At 40.6% G+C, this 13811-nt stretch overlaps 1 protein-coding gene across 1 annotated transcript in view; it reads right to left on the reverse strand.

The window, feature by feature from the left end:
* Positions 1 to 13811, reverse strand: part of SYT7 (synaptotagmin 7) — an 824787-nt gene that overhangs the window by 253181 nt on the left and 557795 nt on the right. Inside the window, 2 exon segments of the mRNA XM_030201170.1 lie at positions 9831 to 10049; positions 10710 to 10841. Coding sequence (XP_030057030.1) covers positions 9831 to 10049; positions 10710 to 10841 — 351 coding nt within the window.

Genomic DNA, 13811 nt, shown 5'->3' on the forward strand with positions numbered 1-13811 from the left:
GTCTACACCCTGATCGTGACTGAATAGATAGGGATGGGCTGGAGTGTAAATTTTAAGGGGCTTTGACGTTAGCTTCAGAACTTAGTACAAGAAGTGCTGGGAAGACTTCTATGGTCTGTGCCCTGAGAAAGGCAAGGACAAATCAAACTCGGGTATACATATAAAGTATCACATACCATGTAAAATGAGTTTATCTTGTTGGGCAGACTGGATGGACCGCACAGGTCTTTATCTGCCGTCATTTACTATGCAATGTGAGCAAGTGATGCATGTAGGGAAGAGGAACCCAAACTATAGGTATGTGATGTAAGGTTCCACGTTAGGAGCCACTGCCAAGAAAAGGATTCAGGTGTCATTATTGATAAAACATTGAAACTCTCTGCTCAGTGTGTACTGGTAGCTAAGAAAGCAAACAGAATGTTAGGAATTATTAAGAAAGGAATGGAAAACAAGCCTTTGTATCACTCACTCCATGGTGTGACCGACACCTCAAATATTGTGTGCAATTTTGGTAATTACATCACAAAAAGATATCACGGAATTAAAAAAGCTACAGAGAAGGAAAATGAAAATGATAAAGAGGATAGGGCAACTTCCCTATGAGGAAAGGCTAAAGAGGCTAGGGCTCTTCAACGTGGAGTAGAGACAGCTGAGAGGAGATATAGATATTGGAATGGGTAGATGTAAATCGCTTGTTTACTCTTTCTAAAAAAATACTAGGGGGGCAAGCAACAAAGCTATTAAGTAATAAAATTAAAACAAATCATAGATCTTCACTGAATGTGTTATTAAACTGTGGGATTTTCTGCCAGAAAATCTGGTAAAAATCAGTTAGCTTAGCAGAGCTTAAAAAAGGTTTGGACAAGTCCCTACATTAAACTTTATAAGCCATTATGAAGTTGGACTTGGGAAAATCCATTACTTATTCCTGGGATAAGCAACATAAAATCTGTTTTTACTTTTTGAGATCTTGTCAGGTACTTGACCTGGATTGGCCACTGTTAGGATACTGGGCATCACAGACTTTCGGTCTGTCCCAGTATGGCAATGCTTATGTTCTTATGTAAAATGGGATGCAACATTCCTCGTTAATATTTCCAGAGCTGATAGTAGAAAATGGGAAGGTACTGTGTCTAGGAGGGGTAAAAGGGATGTGTACTGGCAACAAATTTTCAATTCCTTTTTTGGAAAGATTGGCATTCTGCCCCAATTTTCATTATTTTTTTCATTTCTTTTCAAGTATTTATGTTGAGAAACATTTTTTACTCAGCATTAGAACTTTATATGTGAAAATTGATTGAATATGCACTAATTTGTAGGTTAATGTGCATTAAATTGATTTTGTGTGCATTAAAATTTTACGACACTTTAATGAACCAAATGCAGGGTAATGAACACACATCCCTAGAGGGCAATTTTAATGGCATTTAAGCCACATAAACCAGCTGTCTGAAAACACTATACACAGTACAACAATGTATACAGACATTCTTAGAGGCAGGGGCTGAAACAACATGTCAATTTTTTATTTTGAACAGTACACATGTTTTTCTTTAGCTGAACAAACTATCTATGCAAAAATGCAATTTCAAAGTTGAAAATGCACACATACTTTTGCTTTGAAAATTAGTGCAAAATTTGAGGGGAGCCTATGAAGAAAAGGAACATAGGGGTCTATTTTCCTTCATAAAATGCTAACATAACTGTGAAAATACATGTCCAATGGTTAGGTCTGTGCTCTTACTTTAACCACAGAGCTGGCATAAACATGTGCACCTAAGTTTCAGAGATACATGTGTAACTTAGGAGTCCTTTTACTAAGTATGGAACTACCGCCGGGCTACCGCAGGAGCTCAGTGGTACTTTCCACCTCTAATGCACGTCATTTCCAGTGCTATAAAGCGTCATTTCCAGTGCTACAAAAATACATTCTATTTTTGTAGTGTCAGAAGTTAATTGTTGCACTGCCCTTACCGCTATCTCAATGGGTGGTGATAAGGCCTCCCCCCTGAAATCGCCGCGTGGTATTTCACATACCGCATGACCATTTCTTTTCTTAAAAAAAAAAGACTGCCTTTTACCTGCTGCGGCAAAAGGGGGCCTCAGTGTGTGTCAAAAACATGTGCTGATGCTAACACAGGCCCACTTTTACCGCAGCCTAATAAAAGGGCCCCTTAGTGTTTTATGTGAGCTTGCCCTTTCTTTACCCAGTCTCCACCTGTGTGAATGCCTACCTGTAAAAATGCGCACTGTGTAAGATACATGTGTATACCTACAACAGCGCTTAGGTACAATTTTGGCAGGTATGTGCACATGTACGTGTGTATAAAAGCAACTATTCTAGTGAAATGCACGTCTAGTCAGCGTGTAATGTGAGCATGTTCTTTATAGAATTGTCCTGATAATGAACATTCATACTTTGGAGTTATGCAGGTGGTTTGAAAATTACCAACCCCCCCTTCTTCTAATCTAATCTAACAGAGGCATTTATTAACCGCCCATTCCAAAAGGTCCTAAGCAGTATACAAAGTATCTGCTACGGATTATAATCATTCCAAAAATAATATAAAAATTAAAATATGTCTAGCCAAAAGACATATTAACTGGAGATATTATTGGTTAAAAACTTATCAAAAAGAAATGTCTTAAGTTTTTCTGGAAAACAATTTGTAGATTTCTGATTTAGCCTCAAGAGGTAAATATTTCCAAATAGTTGCCGCTTGGAAGGGGAAAGCACTATTGAAATGTTTGTTTTTTATTTAAGAAGGACAGTTTTTGTCAAAGGAAAATTTAACATTTAAAATTTCACTCTGTAAGTATGAAATGATAATCAATCCATCCTCCATATATACATATACACACCTTACACATCTCTCCCTTTGCACACATATATCTCTTTCCCCGTACACAACTTCATACGTAAGCCAAAATCTCCAACCTCATTCATATACAAAGACCACCACCCTTCATATTAGTTTTTTTAAGCAGATACTCAGGACCAATTTATGATCATTCACTATAGCTCTACTCTGCAACACAGGCTACAAAGCAGTCAGAAGATAACACAAATGTTAAGGCTTAAACAGAATCTGAATGCAACTCTCTGAGCCTTGTTTTATTGTGAGAATACTGGATGAGCAATGTGCCATTGACATATAAATACCCTCTCCTACACAGTAAAAGCTGTATCCCACCCTCCTTGGAACATTCTCTTTATGTTCAGCATATATAAAGCCCTCTCCCTATAACCCATCCAGTATTCTTCCTGTTTAAACACACCATATATTCTACATCAATATATAACTGACCTTTCATTTTAATAACACAGCATGGTATTCCTTTGGGAGAGTTATTCCTATTTCATCAATGGAGTTGGGAACCACAGCATGACAACCTTCTCAATAATTTTATAAAAATCTTCCAGGTCAAGATATACCTCTTTGGAGGGAATCTTCAACTGCAGCAGATTGGAGGTATGCAGGAATAAACAGTCAAACCAGGGACATGCAGTGTGAGCTACGATTTCTACACATGAATCTTTTCAAGGTTCTACCTGTATATTCTGAGCCCAGTTTATGTGACTGCCCAGCCCAACACATTTCTTTGCTTAAATGGTTAAGACCTCAAATTATAGTACAAGAATGGACAAACCCTAGTACAGTCCCAAAAGAGATTAAGAGAAAGCATGTTAAAATATAGCTAGGCAAAAGACTCACAGGCAGAACCCAGACCATTATAGGAGAGAAAAGGCCAGAGAAAGAGAGAGTGTGAAAGGAAGATCCGGCTTTGTGTTCATTTTCTTTTCCTGACACAGTGATTGCACTGGAGACAGTAAACCTCCTCTCTCCATCTCCCCAACCCCCATTTCAGCATCAGCTCAGCTGAACTCTTAAGATCTGCTGCCTGGGATCAACTAAGAGGCAAAGGCAGCCTGCTGGCTTTTTGTTTGTGACCTATTTTCTAAGCACTCTCAGTTCTTGAATTAGCTCAATTTATGACCTCTCAGTCAAATCAAACTCAAATTGGGTTCTCCAAGCCCAGAGTTGATAGAAGCATGCCTTCCCATAAGCTGTAATGTTTGCAGGTAAGTAGCCTCTCCGTTGGGGGGAGACTATTAAGGTGATGCAACTGCAGGGGTTGCTGTCTGGTACCAATTCCTGAGCAACAGTAATAAGATGGGATCAGAAATGTCAAAAGTCTGGTACATGCAAATGTTAGTAAGTAGGTACCTGTTTTCCTTCATTGAACCCTTTCCCTAGAAACATGACATTTTCCTTCCAGACTAAGATGCATAAATGGTCAGTGAGAGGGCAATTCTCTAGATAGCACCTAGAGGGCACTTGGTAGGCACTGTTCCCTCTAAGCTGAGCGGGAGTCTTCTACCTACAAATCTGCCAGTGGGGGTGCTATTTCACCATCACATTTTCAATACTGAAGGATAGGCAAGTTCTGCAGAGCTTTAGGGAACCCGTCTGTCCCTAGCAATTGAAAATACAATGTTGAAGCACCACCCCCTACTGGCAGCAATGCAGCTTAGTGGGAACAATGCTGGTAGGAACCTATTCTATAAAGGAATGTAGGCACCTACTTTCCTTTATAGAATACTAGTGTAACAGAGAATCGTAAAAGGAAGTGGAGCTGGGGACTGGGAAATTAACTTGTGTTTTGAGGAACAGAGCCTGAACTTTTTACTTTCACTTTATGTAGTCTTCATGGTTATTTTGAAATAGGGAAATGCATATTGACATTTCCACAAGGAGGGGGTAGTACAGAGTGTAAAGCAATAGCAATGTGAACATGATAGGTCATTTCTAATAGTTAGTGCACAACAATAGCTAAGGATGTAAAGCAGGGGCATAGCCAGACAACAAATTTTGGGTGGGCCCAGGCAAGAAGTGGGTGGGCACCAAGTGTTCTCCCCCCTCCCAACCACCACCCAATAAATATTTCAGCTGGAGGGAAAATGCTTCTTTCCACCTTGGCAGTATGCAGCAGGCATGCGTTGAAAACTGAGCATGTGCAGGTGCTACTATCGTGGAGAGTAGCATTTTTGTTACCATCAGGAAGATGTCTTCAGTTGGCCGAGCTTGAGATCCCCATCAGCTACCACTAAATATGTATTACTGTTGGGTGGGCCTGAGCACTATATGGGTGGGCCCCGGCCCACCCAGGCCCACCTGTGGCTACGCCACTGATGTAAAGAGAGGTGACAAGACCCTTTTCAGATATATTGGGGAAAATAGAAAAGATAGAAATGGAATTGTAAGACTGAAGGATGCTGAGAATAGCTATGTGGAGAGTGATGAGAATAAAGTGAACATGCTAAACAAAATACTTCTCTTCAGTGTTCATAGAATAAAATCCTGGAGAAGGACTGCAGTCAGCTGCTGAGGGAATATCTGGGAATGAAGTGGATATTGTGCCATTCATGGAAGAAAGCATTTATAAACAGCTTGAGAATCTGAAAGTGGACAAAGCTATGGGGCCAGATGGGATATATCTCAGGATACTGAGGGAGCTCAGAGAAATCCTAGCTGCACCTCTTAAGGATTTATTTAATAGATCTTTAGAGAGGAGAGAGGTTCCATGGGATTGGAGATGAGCTGATATGGTCCTTATTCATATACGCAGAGATAGGGAAGAAGTGGAAAACTACAGGCCAGTAAGCCTTAAGTCAGTGGTAGGAAAAATAATGGAATCACTGTTGAAGGAAAGGATAGTTAACTTTCTAGAAGCCAACGGGTTACAGGATTCGAGGCAACACGGCTTTACAAAAGGAAAATCCTGCCAAACAAATCTGATTAACTTCTTTGAGTCTGTTTAATATATTAGTAAGAGGCCTTGCTGAAGGGTTAGAAGGAAAAGTTTACCTTTTGCGGATGACATGAAGATAGCCAATACAGTGGATACCCTGGAGGGAGTAGAAACCATGAGAAGGGATCTCCAAACGCTGGAAGAATGGTAAGGTTCTGACAGTTAAGAACTCTGCCAAGAAGTGCAGAGTGATGCACTTGGGATGCAAAAATTTAAAAGAGATGTACCATATAGGAGGGGAGAGATTGGTAAGCTTGGCTCAGGAGAGGGACCTTGGGGTAATGGTGTCCGATGATCTCAAGGTGACAAAATAATATGACAAGGTGGTAGCCACAACCAGAAGGATGCTAGGCTGCATAGAGAGGGGTATAACCAGCAGAAGAAAGGAGGTGTTAATGGTGTTCAGTTTTGGAGGCCTTATTTTGCTAAGGATGTAAAAAGACTTGAAGCGGTTCAAAGAAAAGCAATGAAAATAGTATGGGGTTTGCGTAGCAAGACATACAGAGACTTGCTGACCTGAACATGTATACCCTGGAGGAAAGAAGAAACAGGGATGGTATAATACAGATGTTCAAATATTTGAAAGGTAGTAATCCGTAAACAAACATTTTCCAGAGACAGGAAGACGGTAGAACTAGAGGACATGAACTGAGGTTTCTGACTCAGAATAATGTCAGGAAGTATTTTTTCACCGAAAGGGTTGTAGATATCTGGAATGCTCTCCCTTGGGAGGTGGTGAAGAAGCAAATTGTAACGGAATTCAAAAATGTGTGGGATAAACACAAAGAAATCCTATTTAGAAGGAATGGATCCAAAGAAGCTTAGCAGAGATTAGGCAGCAACACCAATAATTGAGAAACAAAGCCAGTACTGGGCAGATATCTATGGTCTGTGCTCTGTTTGTGGCTGATTAGATTTGGCTGGAGTGGAGCTTTTCAGGGACTTCAATGACAACTTCAAAAATTTTAGAACAATGACAGTGCCAGGCAGACTTCTACAGTCTATGCCTTGAAAATGCCAAGGACAAATCAAGATCAGGTATATATATGAAGTATCACATACTATATGTAAAGTTTATCTTCTTGGGCAGACTGGATGGACTGTACAGGTCTTTATCTGCCATCATCTACTACGTTACTATCAGGCTCATTTTCGAAAGAGATGGACGTCCAAAAAGCGACATAAATCGGCACTTGGACGTCCATCTCACAGAGACGTCCAAATCGGTATAATCAAAACCCGGTTTTGGACGTCTTTATCTGAAGTCCGCTGTAAGGACATCCAAATCTCAAGGGGGGCGTATCAAAGGCATGGTCGAGGCGGGACTTGGGTGTTCCTAAAACTTGGACGTCTTTGAGCCATAATGGAAAAAAGCTAAGACGTCCAGGACTAAAACACAAACCCCTTCCCACCCTCAAAAAACATGATTAAAAATATTACTTGCCAGCCTCAGATGTCATACTCAGGTCCATGACAGCACATGCAGGTCCCTGGAGTAGTTTAGTAGTAGGTGAAGTACACTTCAGACAGGTGGGCCCAGGCCCACACTCCCCCTACCTGTTACATTTGTGGAGGAAACAGCGAGCCCTCCAAAACCCACTAGAAACCATCTGTACCCACATCTAGGTGCCCCCCTTCCCCCGTATGGGCTATGGTAGTGGTGTACAGTTGGGGGTACTGGGTTTTGGGGGGTTTGGGGGGCTCAACAGAAAAGGTAAGGGAGCTGTGTACCTGGCAGCAGTTTATGAAGTCCACTGCAGTGCCCCCTAGGGTGCCTGATTGCTATCCTGGCATGTCAGGGGGACCAGTGTACTAAAAATGCTGAATTTGGACATTTTAGACTTGGATGTCTTTGGTTTCGAAAATGGCTAAAAATCCAAGGTATTTTCGAACACAAAGATGGACGCCCATCTTTTTTCGAAAATGGCCTTTTCCCCACCTCCGAATTTGGACGTTCTACAAAGACGTCCAAATTCCAGCTTAGACGTTTCTTTTGAAAATGCCCCTCTATGTACTGTAGCAGGGAACATTTTATTCCTACAGGTCCTGTAGAAGATAAGGTGTGCTAATTGAATTAGTACGCAATAGCCATTATTAAATGACCCCATAAATATGTGTGTGTGTGTGTGTGTGTGCGTGTGTGTGTGTGTGTGCGTACACAGTTTTAAAAATGTTATTTATTTTATTATCCAGAATTATTGCCTCTGCTCTAATAATAAAATATTTGCAAAATTCTAAATATGTAGAGTTTACAGAAATTAATCAAGGAGTGTAAAGTAAACAAAACACCCTCTGAGGGGGATTTTTGAATTTATTATAGGCGTGGATATATTCTATGTAAGGGTTATAACCTCACCATTTGTTCTCTAAATATATCTCTCCTTTTCTTTTGTCCAGGAGCCTAATTAGGTCAGTGGGAAATAAATGTGTGAAAATAAATAAAATATGAAATCCTGAACTATGAAGAACAACATAGCCTTATTGCTATTGTTTTTTAATAGTACTCCCTCCTAACAGCCTAAGCTCTCTTTTAATAAAATATCCTTGTACAAACCTCATTCTGATCTTCAGAGGTGTAGATTTATTCTTGAAGGACTTAAATAGAGCTTCTCTAAAGGATCCTAGAGACCCCAAAGTCATCTGGATTTTCAGGCCCTCCACCATGAATACGCATGACAATAAGCATGCATTGGGTTCAATGCATACTTATTGTCATGCATATTCATGGTGGATATCCTGAAAATCCAACTAACTGTGGGATCCCCTAGGACAGGTTTGGGAAGCCCTGGTTTATACAGCATTCAGACACTATCCTTTTGTCTGTTGCTATGGTTGGTGATGGCAAACTTGCAGCATCTGGAAGGGCAAGGCATATATCAACTAGAATTTAGTAAAGGAACACTTTTGAATATATTCTGGAATATCCTGATGTGAACTCAGATATTAAGAGGTGTGTGAACCTGGCACCAAAGATTTGCAAAATCGTAGCTAATGATTTTGAACTTTTTGTATTCAGAGCTCTAGACCCTACTATACATTCAGGAGATCAGAAAAAAAGTTTGAAGATCTTAGTTGTTCCTAAAATGTGACATCATTACAGATCCTCAAATATTTGTTTATACATCTAGTACTCTGCTACAGACGATTCTAGGATCTGTTACTATACCAGTAAATTCCTAATTTTGTTCACTAGATTAAAGTCAGAACCCAGCCAGGCCAGAGCCTGCTGGTAAAAATGTTGTCTCTTTCTTTAGCTTAACTCTGAATGTTAAGACCCCAGGCATTTGATCCAAGTGTGCTATAAATGATTGGTTTCTCAAAGTGTACAGAGGTGATGAAAGGGGTTGAATATTCCAGGTAGGGTCTGATTCACTGAGCTCTTTCTTCCATTCTGTAACAAGCTTAGTGAAACATGCCCATTGTCTAACTCTTATTCTAGCAGCCCATTGACAGGACTATGGATACAGGTACTTCATCTACTTGCCAAGAGGGTGCTATGAATTCTTAAATGCTGGCAAAAGATATGGAAATATAGTACCAAGAATGAAAACCAATGCTGGTAGTTACATCAGCATTGCAAACAGTTTGTGGGCTAGCACTGAATTTGTATTTTGGACATAGGCCAACCCTAGAAAAAGATTCAGCAATAATAAATTTAAGTAGACCTGCTTTCAGGTGTGTGATAGCTGATGTGTCACTCTACCCCAACCACAGCATCATCATAATAGTCCTATGTAATAAGATTGTGCTGATAGGGTTGGGATGTATAGCACTATATGATGCTATATTAAATGAGGTGCTTAACAATGTGTTTTTAGCTTGGATGAATGAAACAAAGTATTTAATTGGCATTCAAGGAACCTTCATAATATCTATGAAACTATATTGGAGGGAAAAAAACCCTTCTTTTATTTAAACCTGTAACTTACTTTCTCCTTATAACCTTGATTTTGTCTTGTATTTTGATTCATATGGACCTCCAAAGGTCCCTGGTGCCATATGTGCCAGTAACTCACTTGCTTCGGCTGAGCTTTCCTGCTGCCAAGTGGCTTTGCACAGTATGCCAGCGACCTCTCCCCGGCTTCCCATTGATGGGCTCGCTCTGGTGACTTTGGGAAGACATGCTGCTCTTCATACTCTCCCTCCGGATCTGCTTCTCCCCTTGGCGGCCGTCCTTATCCATCAACCCCGAACTGGCACAGGCAGCTGACTTACTACCAGATAGCACCGAGCCACTGGCATGTGCCCATATACAAAAGAAAAATTAGACACAAGCACGGACATACAAGGAGAGAAAAAACAGAGATATAGAAAGACAAGACAGACGGACAGGAAAAAGAGAGAGAGAAAGACATCAGCACTGCAACCAAAAAGCCAAAGCATCTGTCACAGGAAAAGGAAAAGCAACTGCAGCCCAGATTTTGAGTTATGATGGCAGTAAGATTCATATATTTCACAGTTCAAGAAACAACAAAGGGTTAAACATGGAGAAAACTGTTAGGAGAAGCACCATACAGTCAGCCACAGGAAGAAAAAAGCCATGTTAGTGAGTTTTACCACACAGTGCAAATGCAGAGTACACTCGGAGTGACCAAAAACGGGCAACCCGTCCTTGCATTAGAAGGGGAGGATCGGGGATACATTGGGAAGGCAGAGGCATTTGGGAGAGTTCCCAAAGTTGACAAGTCTGTGAGTGGTGGAGTTTTACAGAAGAGGAGGAGAGGGCAGGAGGGGTTGCTCGTCTCCATGGTCTGTTTGCCCATGGGAGTGGAGTGTAAGGAGAAGTGCAGCGAGAGGGAAAGGAAGAGGTGGTTAACTGATAAGGGGGAGAGGTGCGTGAGAGGGTTTTACATACTCACTACATATGATCAAAACCACGGTAAAGAAAAACTCACTTGAGGGACAGCCTTGGATCGCCGTATGGCGCGTAAGGTGACATGTTTAGAATAAACTCCTTGGGAGGGTAGGAGCTCCATTTCTGGTGAGCTGTGCTGTCATTGTTATTCCAAAAGTCTTTGTCTAGATCACTAGATTGGCAGAAAGAGAGAAAACAAAAAGGAAATACAAGAAAAAAACTGAATTCCTAGAAGGGAGGGAAGAAACACAAGAACGTGTATTAGAGTGACAGAGGGCAACCGACACGGTAACCACCCACAGTAGGCAGGAGACCGAAAGAGAGATGAAAAAGAAGAAAATCCTGTGAAAGAAACTGGGTTAACATCGCCAGGATCTTGGAGGAAAAGGGCAAGACAGTTATTTCATTTCTTTGCACGTAAGAATAAGTAGAAGAATAGAATGACTCAGATCCTGTGAAGCTGTCATACAGCAAGAGAAAGAGGTGGCTTTATGTTAGAGAAGATGCACTTAGCACACCTTAGCTACAAACAGGCACTAGCCCTGTGGAGGGGCAGGGGATGAATAATTAATATATATGGTGGGGCTACTCCATCATCCTCTACCAGCGGAATCAGCTGAAAACTTCTCTCACTGCCACTTAGAGTTCCTTCCCAAAATCTTGACCTGCAAAACAAACTTTCCAGAGCCTCTTTGGCCACACAGAAATAGCACAGCTTCCCATCATTGAATATAACATTATGTTGGGATGCATTTTTGCTTTGTTCATTAGAGAAGGTTCTTCAGGTCATTAGCCAAGATGGAAGTCAACAAAGCGATGTTGCCTCTTCAATCTGTGGGTTGAATGAAAACTGCCTGAATCACAGAAGAACCCCATGGAAGGCTTTACAATACTGATAAAATATGTAATGACTCCTGCATCAAAAAGAAGCACAGATGGAGGATGTTGAAAAAGAAATGCTAGAGAAGTGTGTTACAGAATCAAGGCTCTACTATCACTTTGGTCCTGTGATAAATTAGCATCCTTAGGCTCCAAGTACTGGGTATGCAACCAAGGTTTCTTATGAATTGAAGCTTAATAGTATCATACATTAAACAATATGACCTTTATCATGTTCTGTCACAACACGTAGCATCTTGGGGGGGGGGGGGGGGGGGGGATGATATGCAGACTAATTTCATTTAGAATCTCCAGATTAGATTAGCCAACCTATGCTTTTGGATTTTAGAATCTGTCTCTTTTCCATAAATGTTCTAGACCTCATCTGATAATACAAGAGAGTGGGAGTAGGCTTAACACCTAAAAAATAAGAATGGGCACATGGATGACAGTATCATTACGTATGTAGACTTGATAGCTACCATACTGCACCAAGACTATCTGAACAAACATATAATCAAATCTTCATTTTCTGAAGGCCAGTAGAAACTAAAATCACTGCAAAGTGGTAGAATTATTAAGGCAGTTTTCTACCTAGAGGGTAATATAATCTATCTTAGGAAATAGGGCAGATGGAGATGCTTTAAATAACTCTTTGGGTTGATAGCAAGTCTGTTTCCTCTTAGTGACATGATCCACTTTTGTCTGAATGTTTCCAGAGTATGCTACTGGAAATACGAGATTGTGGCTCTATAGGACACCAGCAATCAGCATAATCGTAGACAGCGGCATTCTCTTTTGACTTACATTACTGAGTCCTTTAAATAGGTTATATAATCCCAATGAAATATCAGGTAAACAAGTACAGTCTAAGCATTAGCAGGTGGCTTTACAGAACCCACATGTTTCCCTGTGTTTATTTCCTAGGACATATGAGATCACTCAACTAGCATCTTTGAAGTCAAGTGGTACAGAAGCAAATTTATTTGAGACTTCAAAGGCTCCCACCAGGCTGAGAGGTTGTACTCCACTCCAGATTCCTAATTAATTCCATCATTCCTCCCATGGCTTCAGCATGAAAGAAGCTTGTCAAGCCCACATGAAACTGAGAAAGACAGATGAAAGGCCAGAGCGAAGGCCTGTCTGTGCATATATGTGCCTGCACTTGAGGGCTTCTTGTGCCTCACTTGATGAAATGAATCTAAGAATATGATAAGGAAAGAATCAGAATTACAATGTGAAGCAATATACCCCTATAACTTGGTGAAGTTAGCAAATATCCAAATCTCTCTTTCTGTCCCTGCCTCTTGATCCCTGGCAGGCTGTTCCTTCTCATGTCCCATGAACTATATTTACATGTTGCTCATGACAGTTTCTGTCTCACACTATTGTTTCCCAAAAGACTGAGATCGTGACTTGGGCTATATTAATTTTGGGATGAGTGAGGTCCCTGGGGTGAAACAGGCATATTAAATGTATTCTGCAGTCTGTAGAGTAATTGGCCAACAACAGCATAAACTGCATTCTGTGGAAGGGGGTAAGGGCCACATTCAGGGAGGCAGCTATCCATGTCTTTGAAACATGTTACAGCAACAGACTTACATGGATAACAACTGTAACCCTTGGGACTAACCTATAATAACATACCAAGAACATTTATTATTTAACAACATCTTTGTACACGAAACTTTAGAAAATAATTATCATGGTTATTACATCTGAAGATTTTGCATCCTGTTTGAATGTGAAGGACGGTAAATGATTTGCTCAGTGTTACACAGAGTATTGGATAGCCAGACTCTGGGTATCAGGAACAAGAATGCCAGGATTGTAGAATTACTATTGGGACTTGAAGTAGCCTCTAGATCCTCTATTGTCACAGAATTGGAACTGTATAGCTGAAGCAGGTGTTTTGTCATGCAAACAGAAATTCTAGTTGTTAGATGTTATGGATTTGGTTCTATGCATTCGATTTTCATATAGTACTGCACAAACTGCCAAAAATATTGTACTATATATGACACTTCACTGCAACTGATCTGTCACTAAAGTAGGATAATGCTATATAAAGAAAAGCTCCACAAGGATGACTTTGTGAAACACTGGCTTTCCAGTTTCAGGGGACTAGACACATCTCTCAGCAAGGAAGAGATAATTTTATGTATTCTGGTTTTAGCTATTTATTATTGCAGTTCCTTTTCTAACAAGAGTGAAGCATGTATTCTTCATGAAAGATGAGTCTTTAGCCTGTTGTACATATTTG

This window comes from Microcaecilia unicolor, chromosome 4 (assembly GCF_901765095.1).
Source record: "Microcaecilia unicolor chromosome 4, aMicUni1.1, whole genome shotgun sequence".
Taxonomy (NCBI): Eukaryota; Metazoa; Chordata; class Amphibia; order Gymnophiona; family Siphonopidae; genus Microcaecilia; species Microcaecilia unicolor.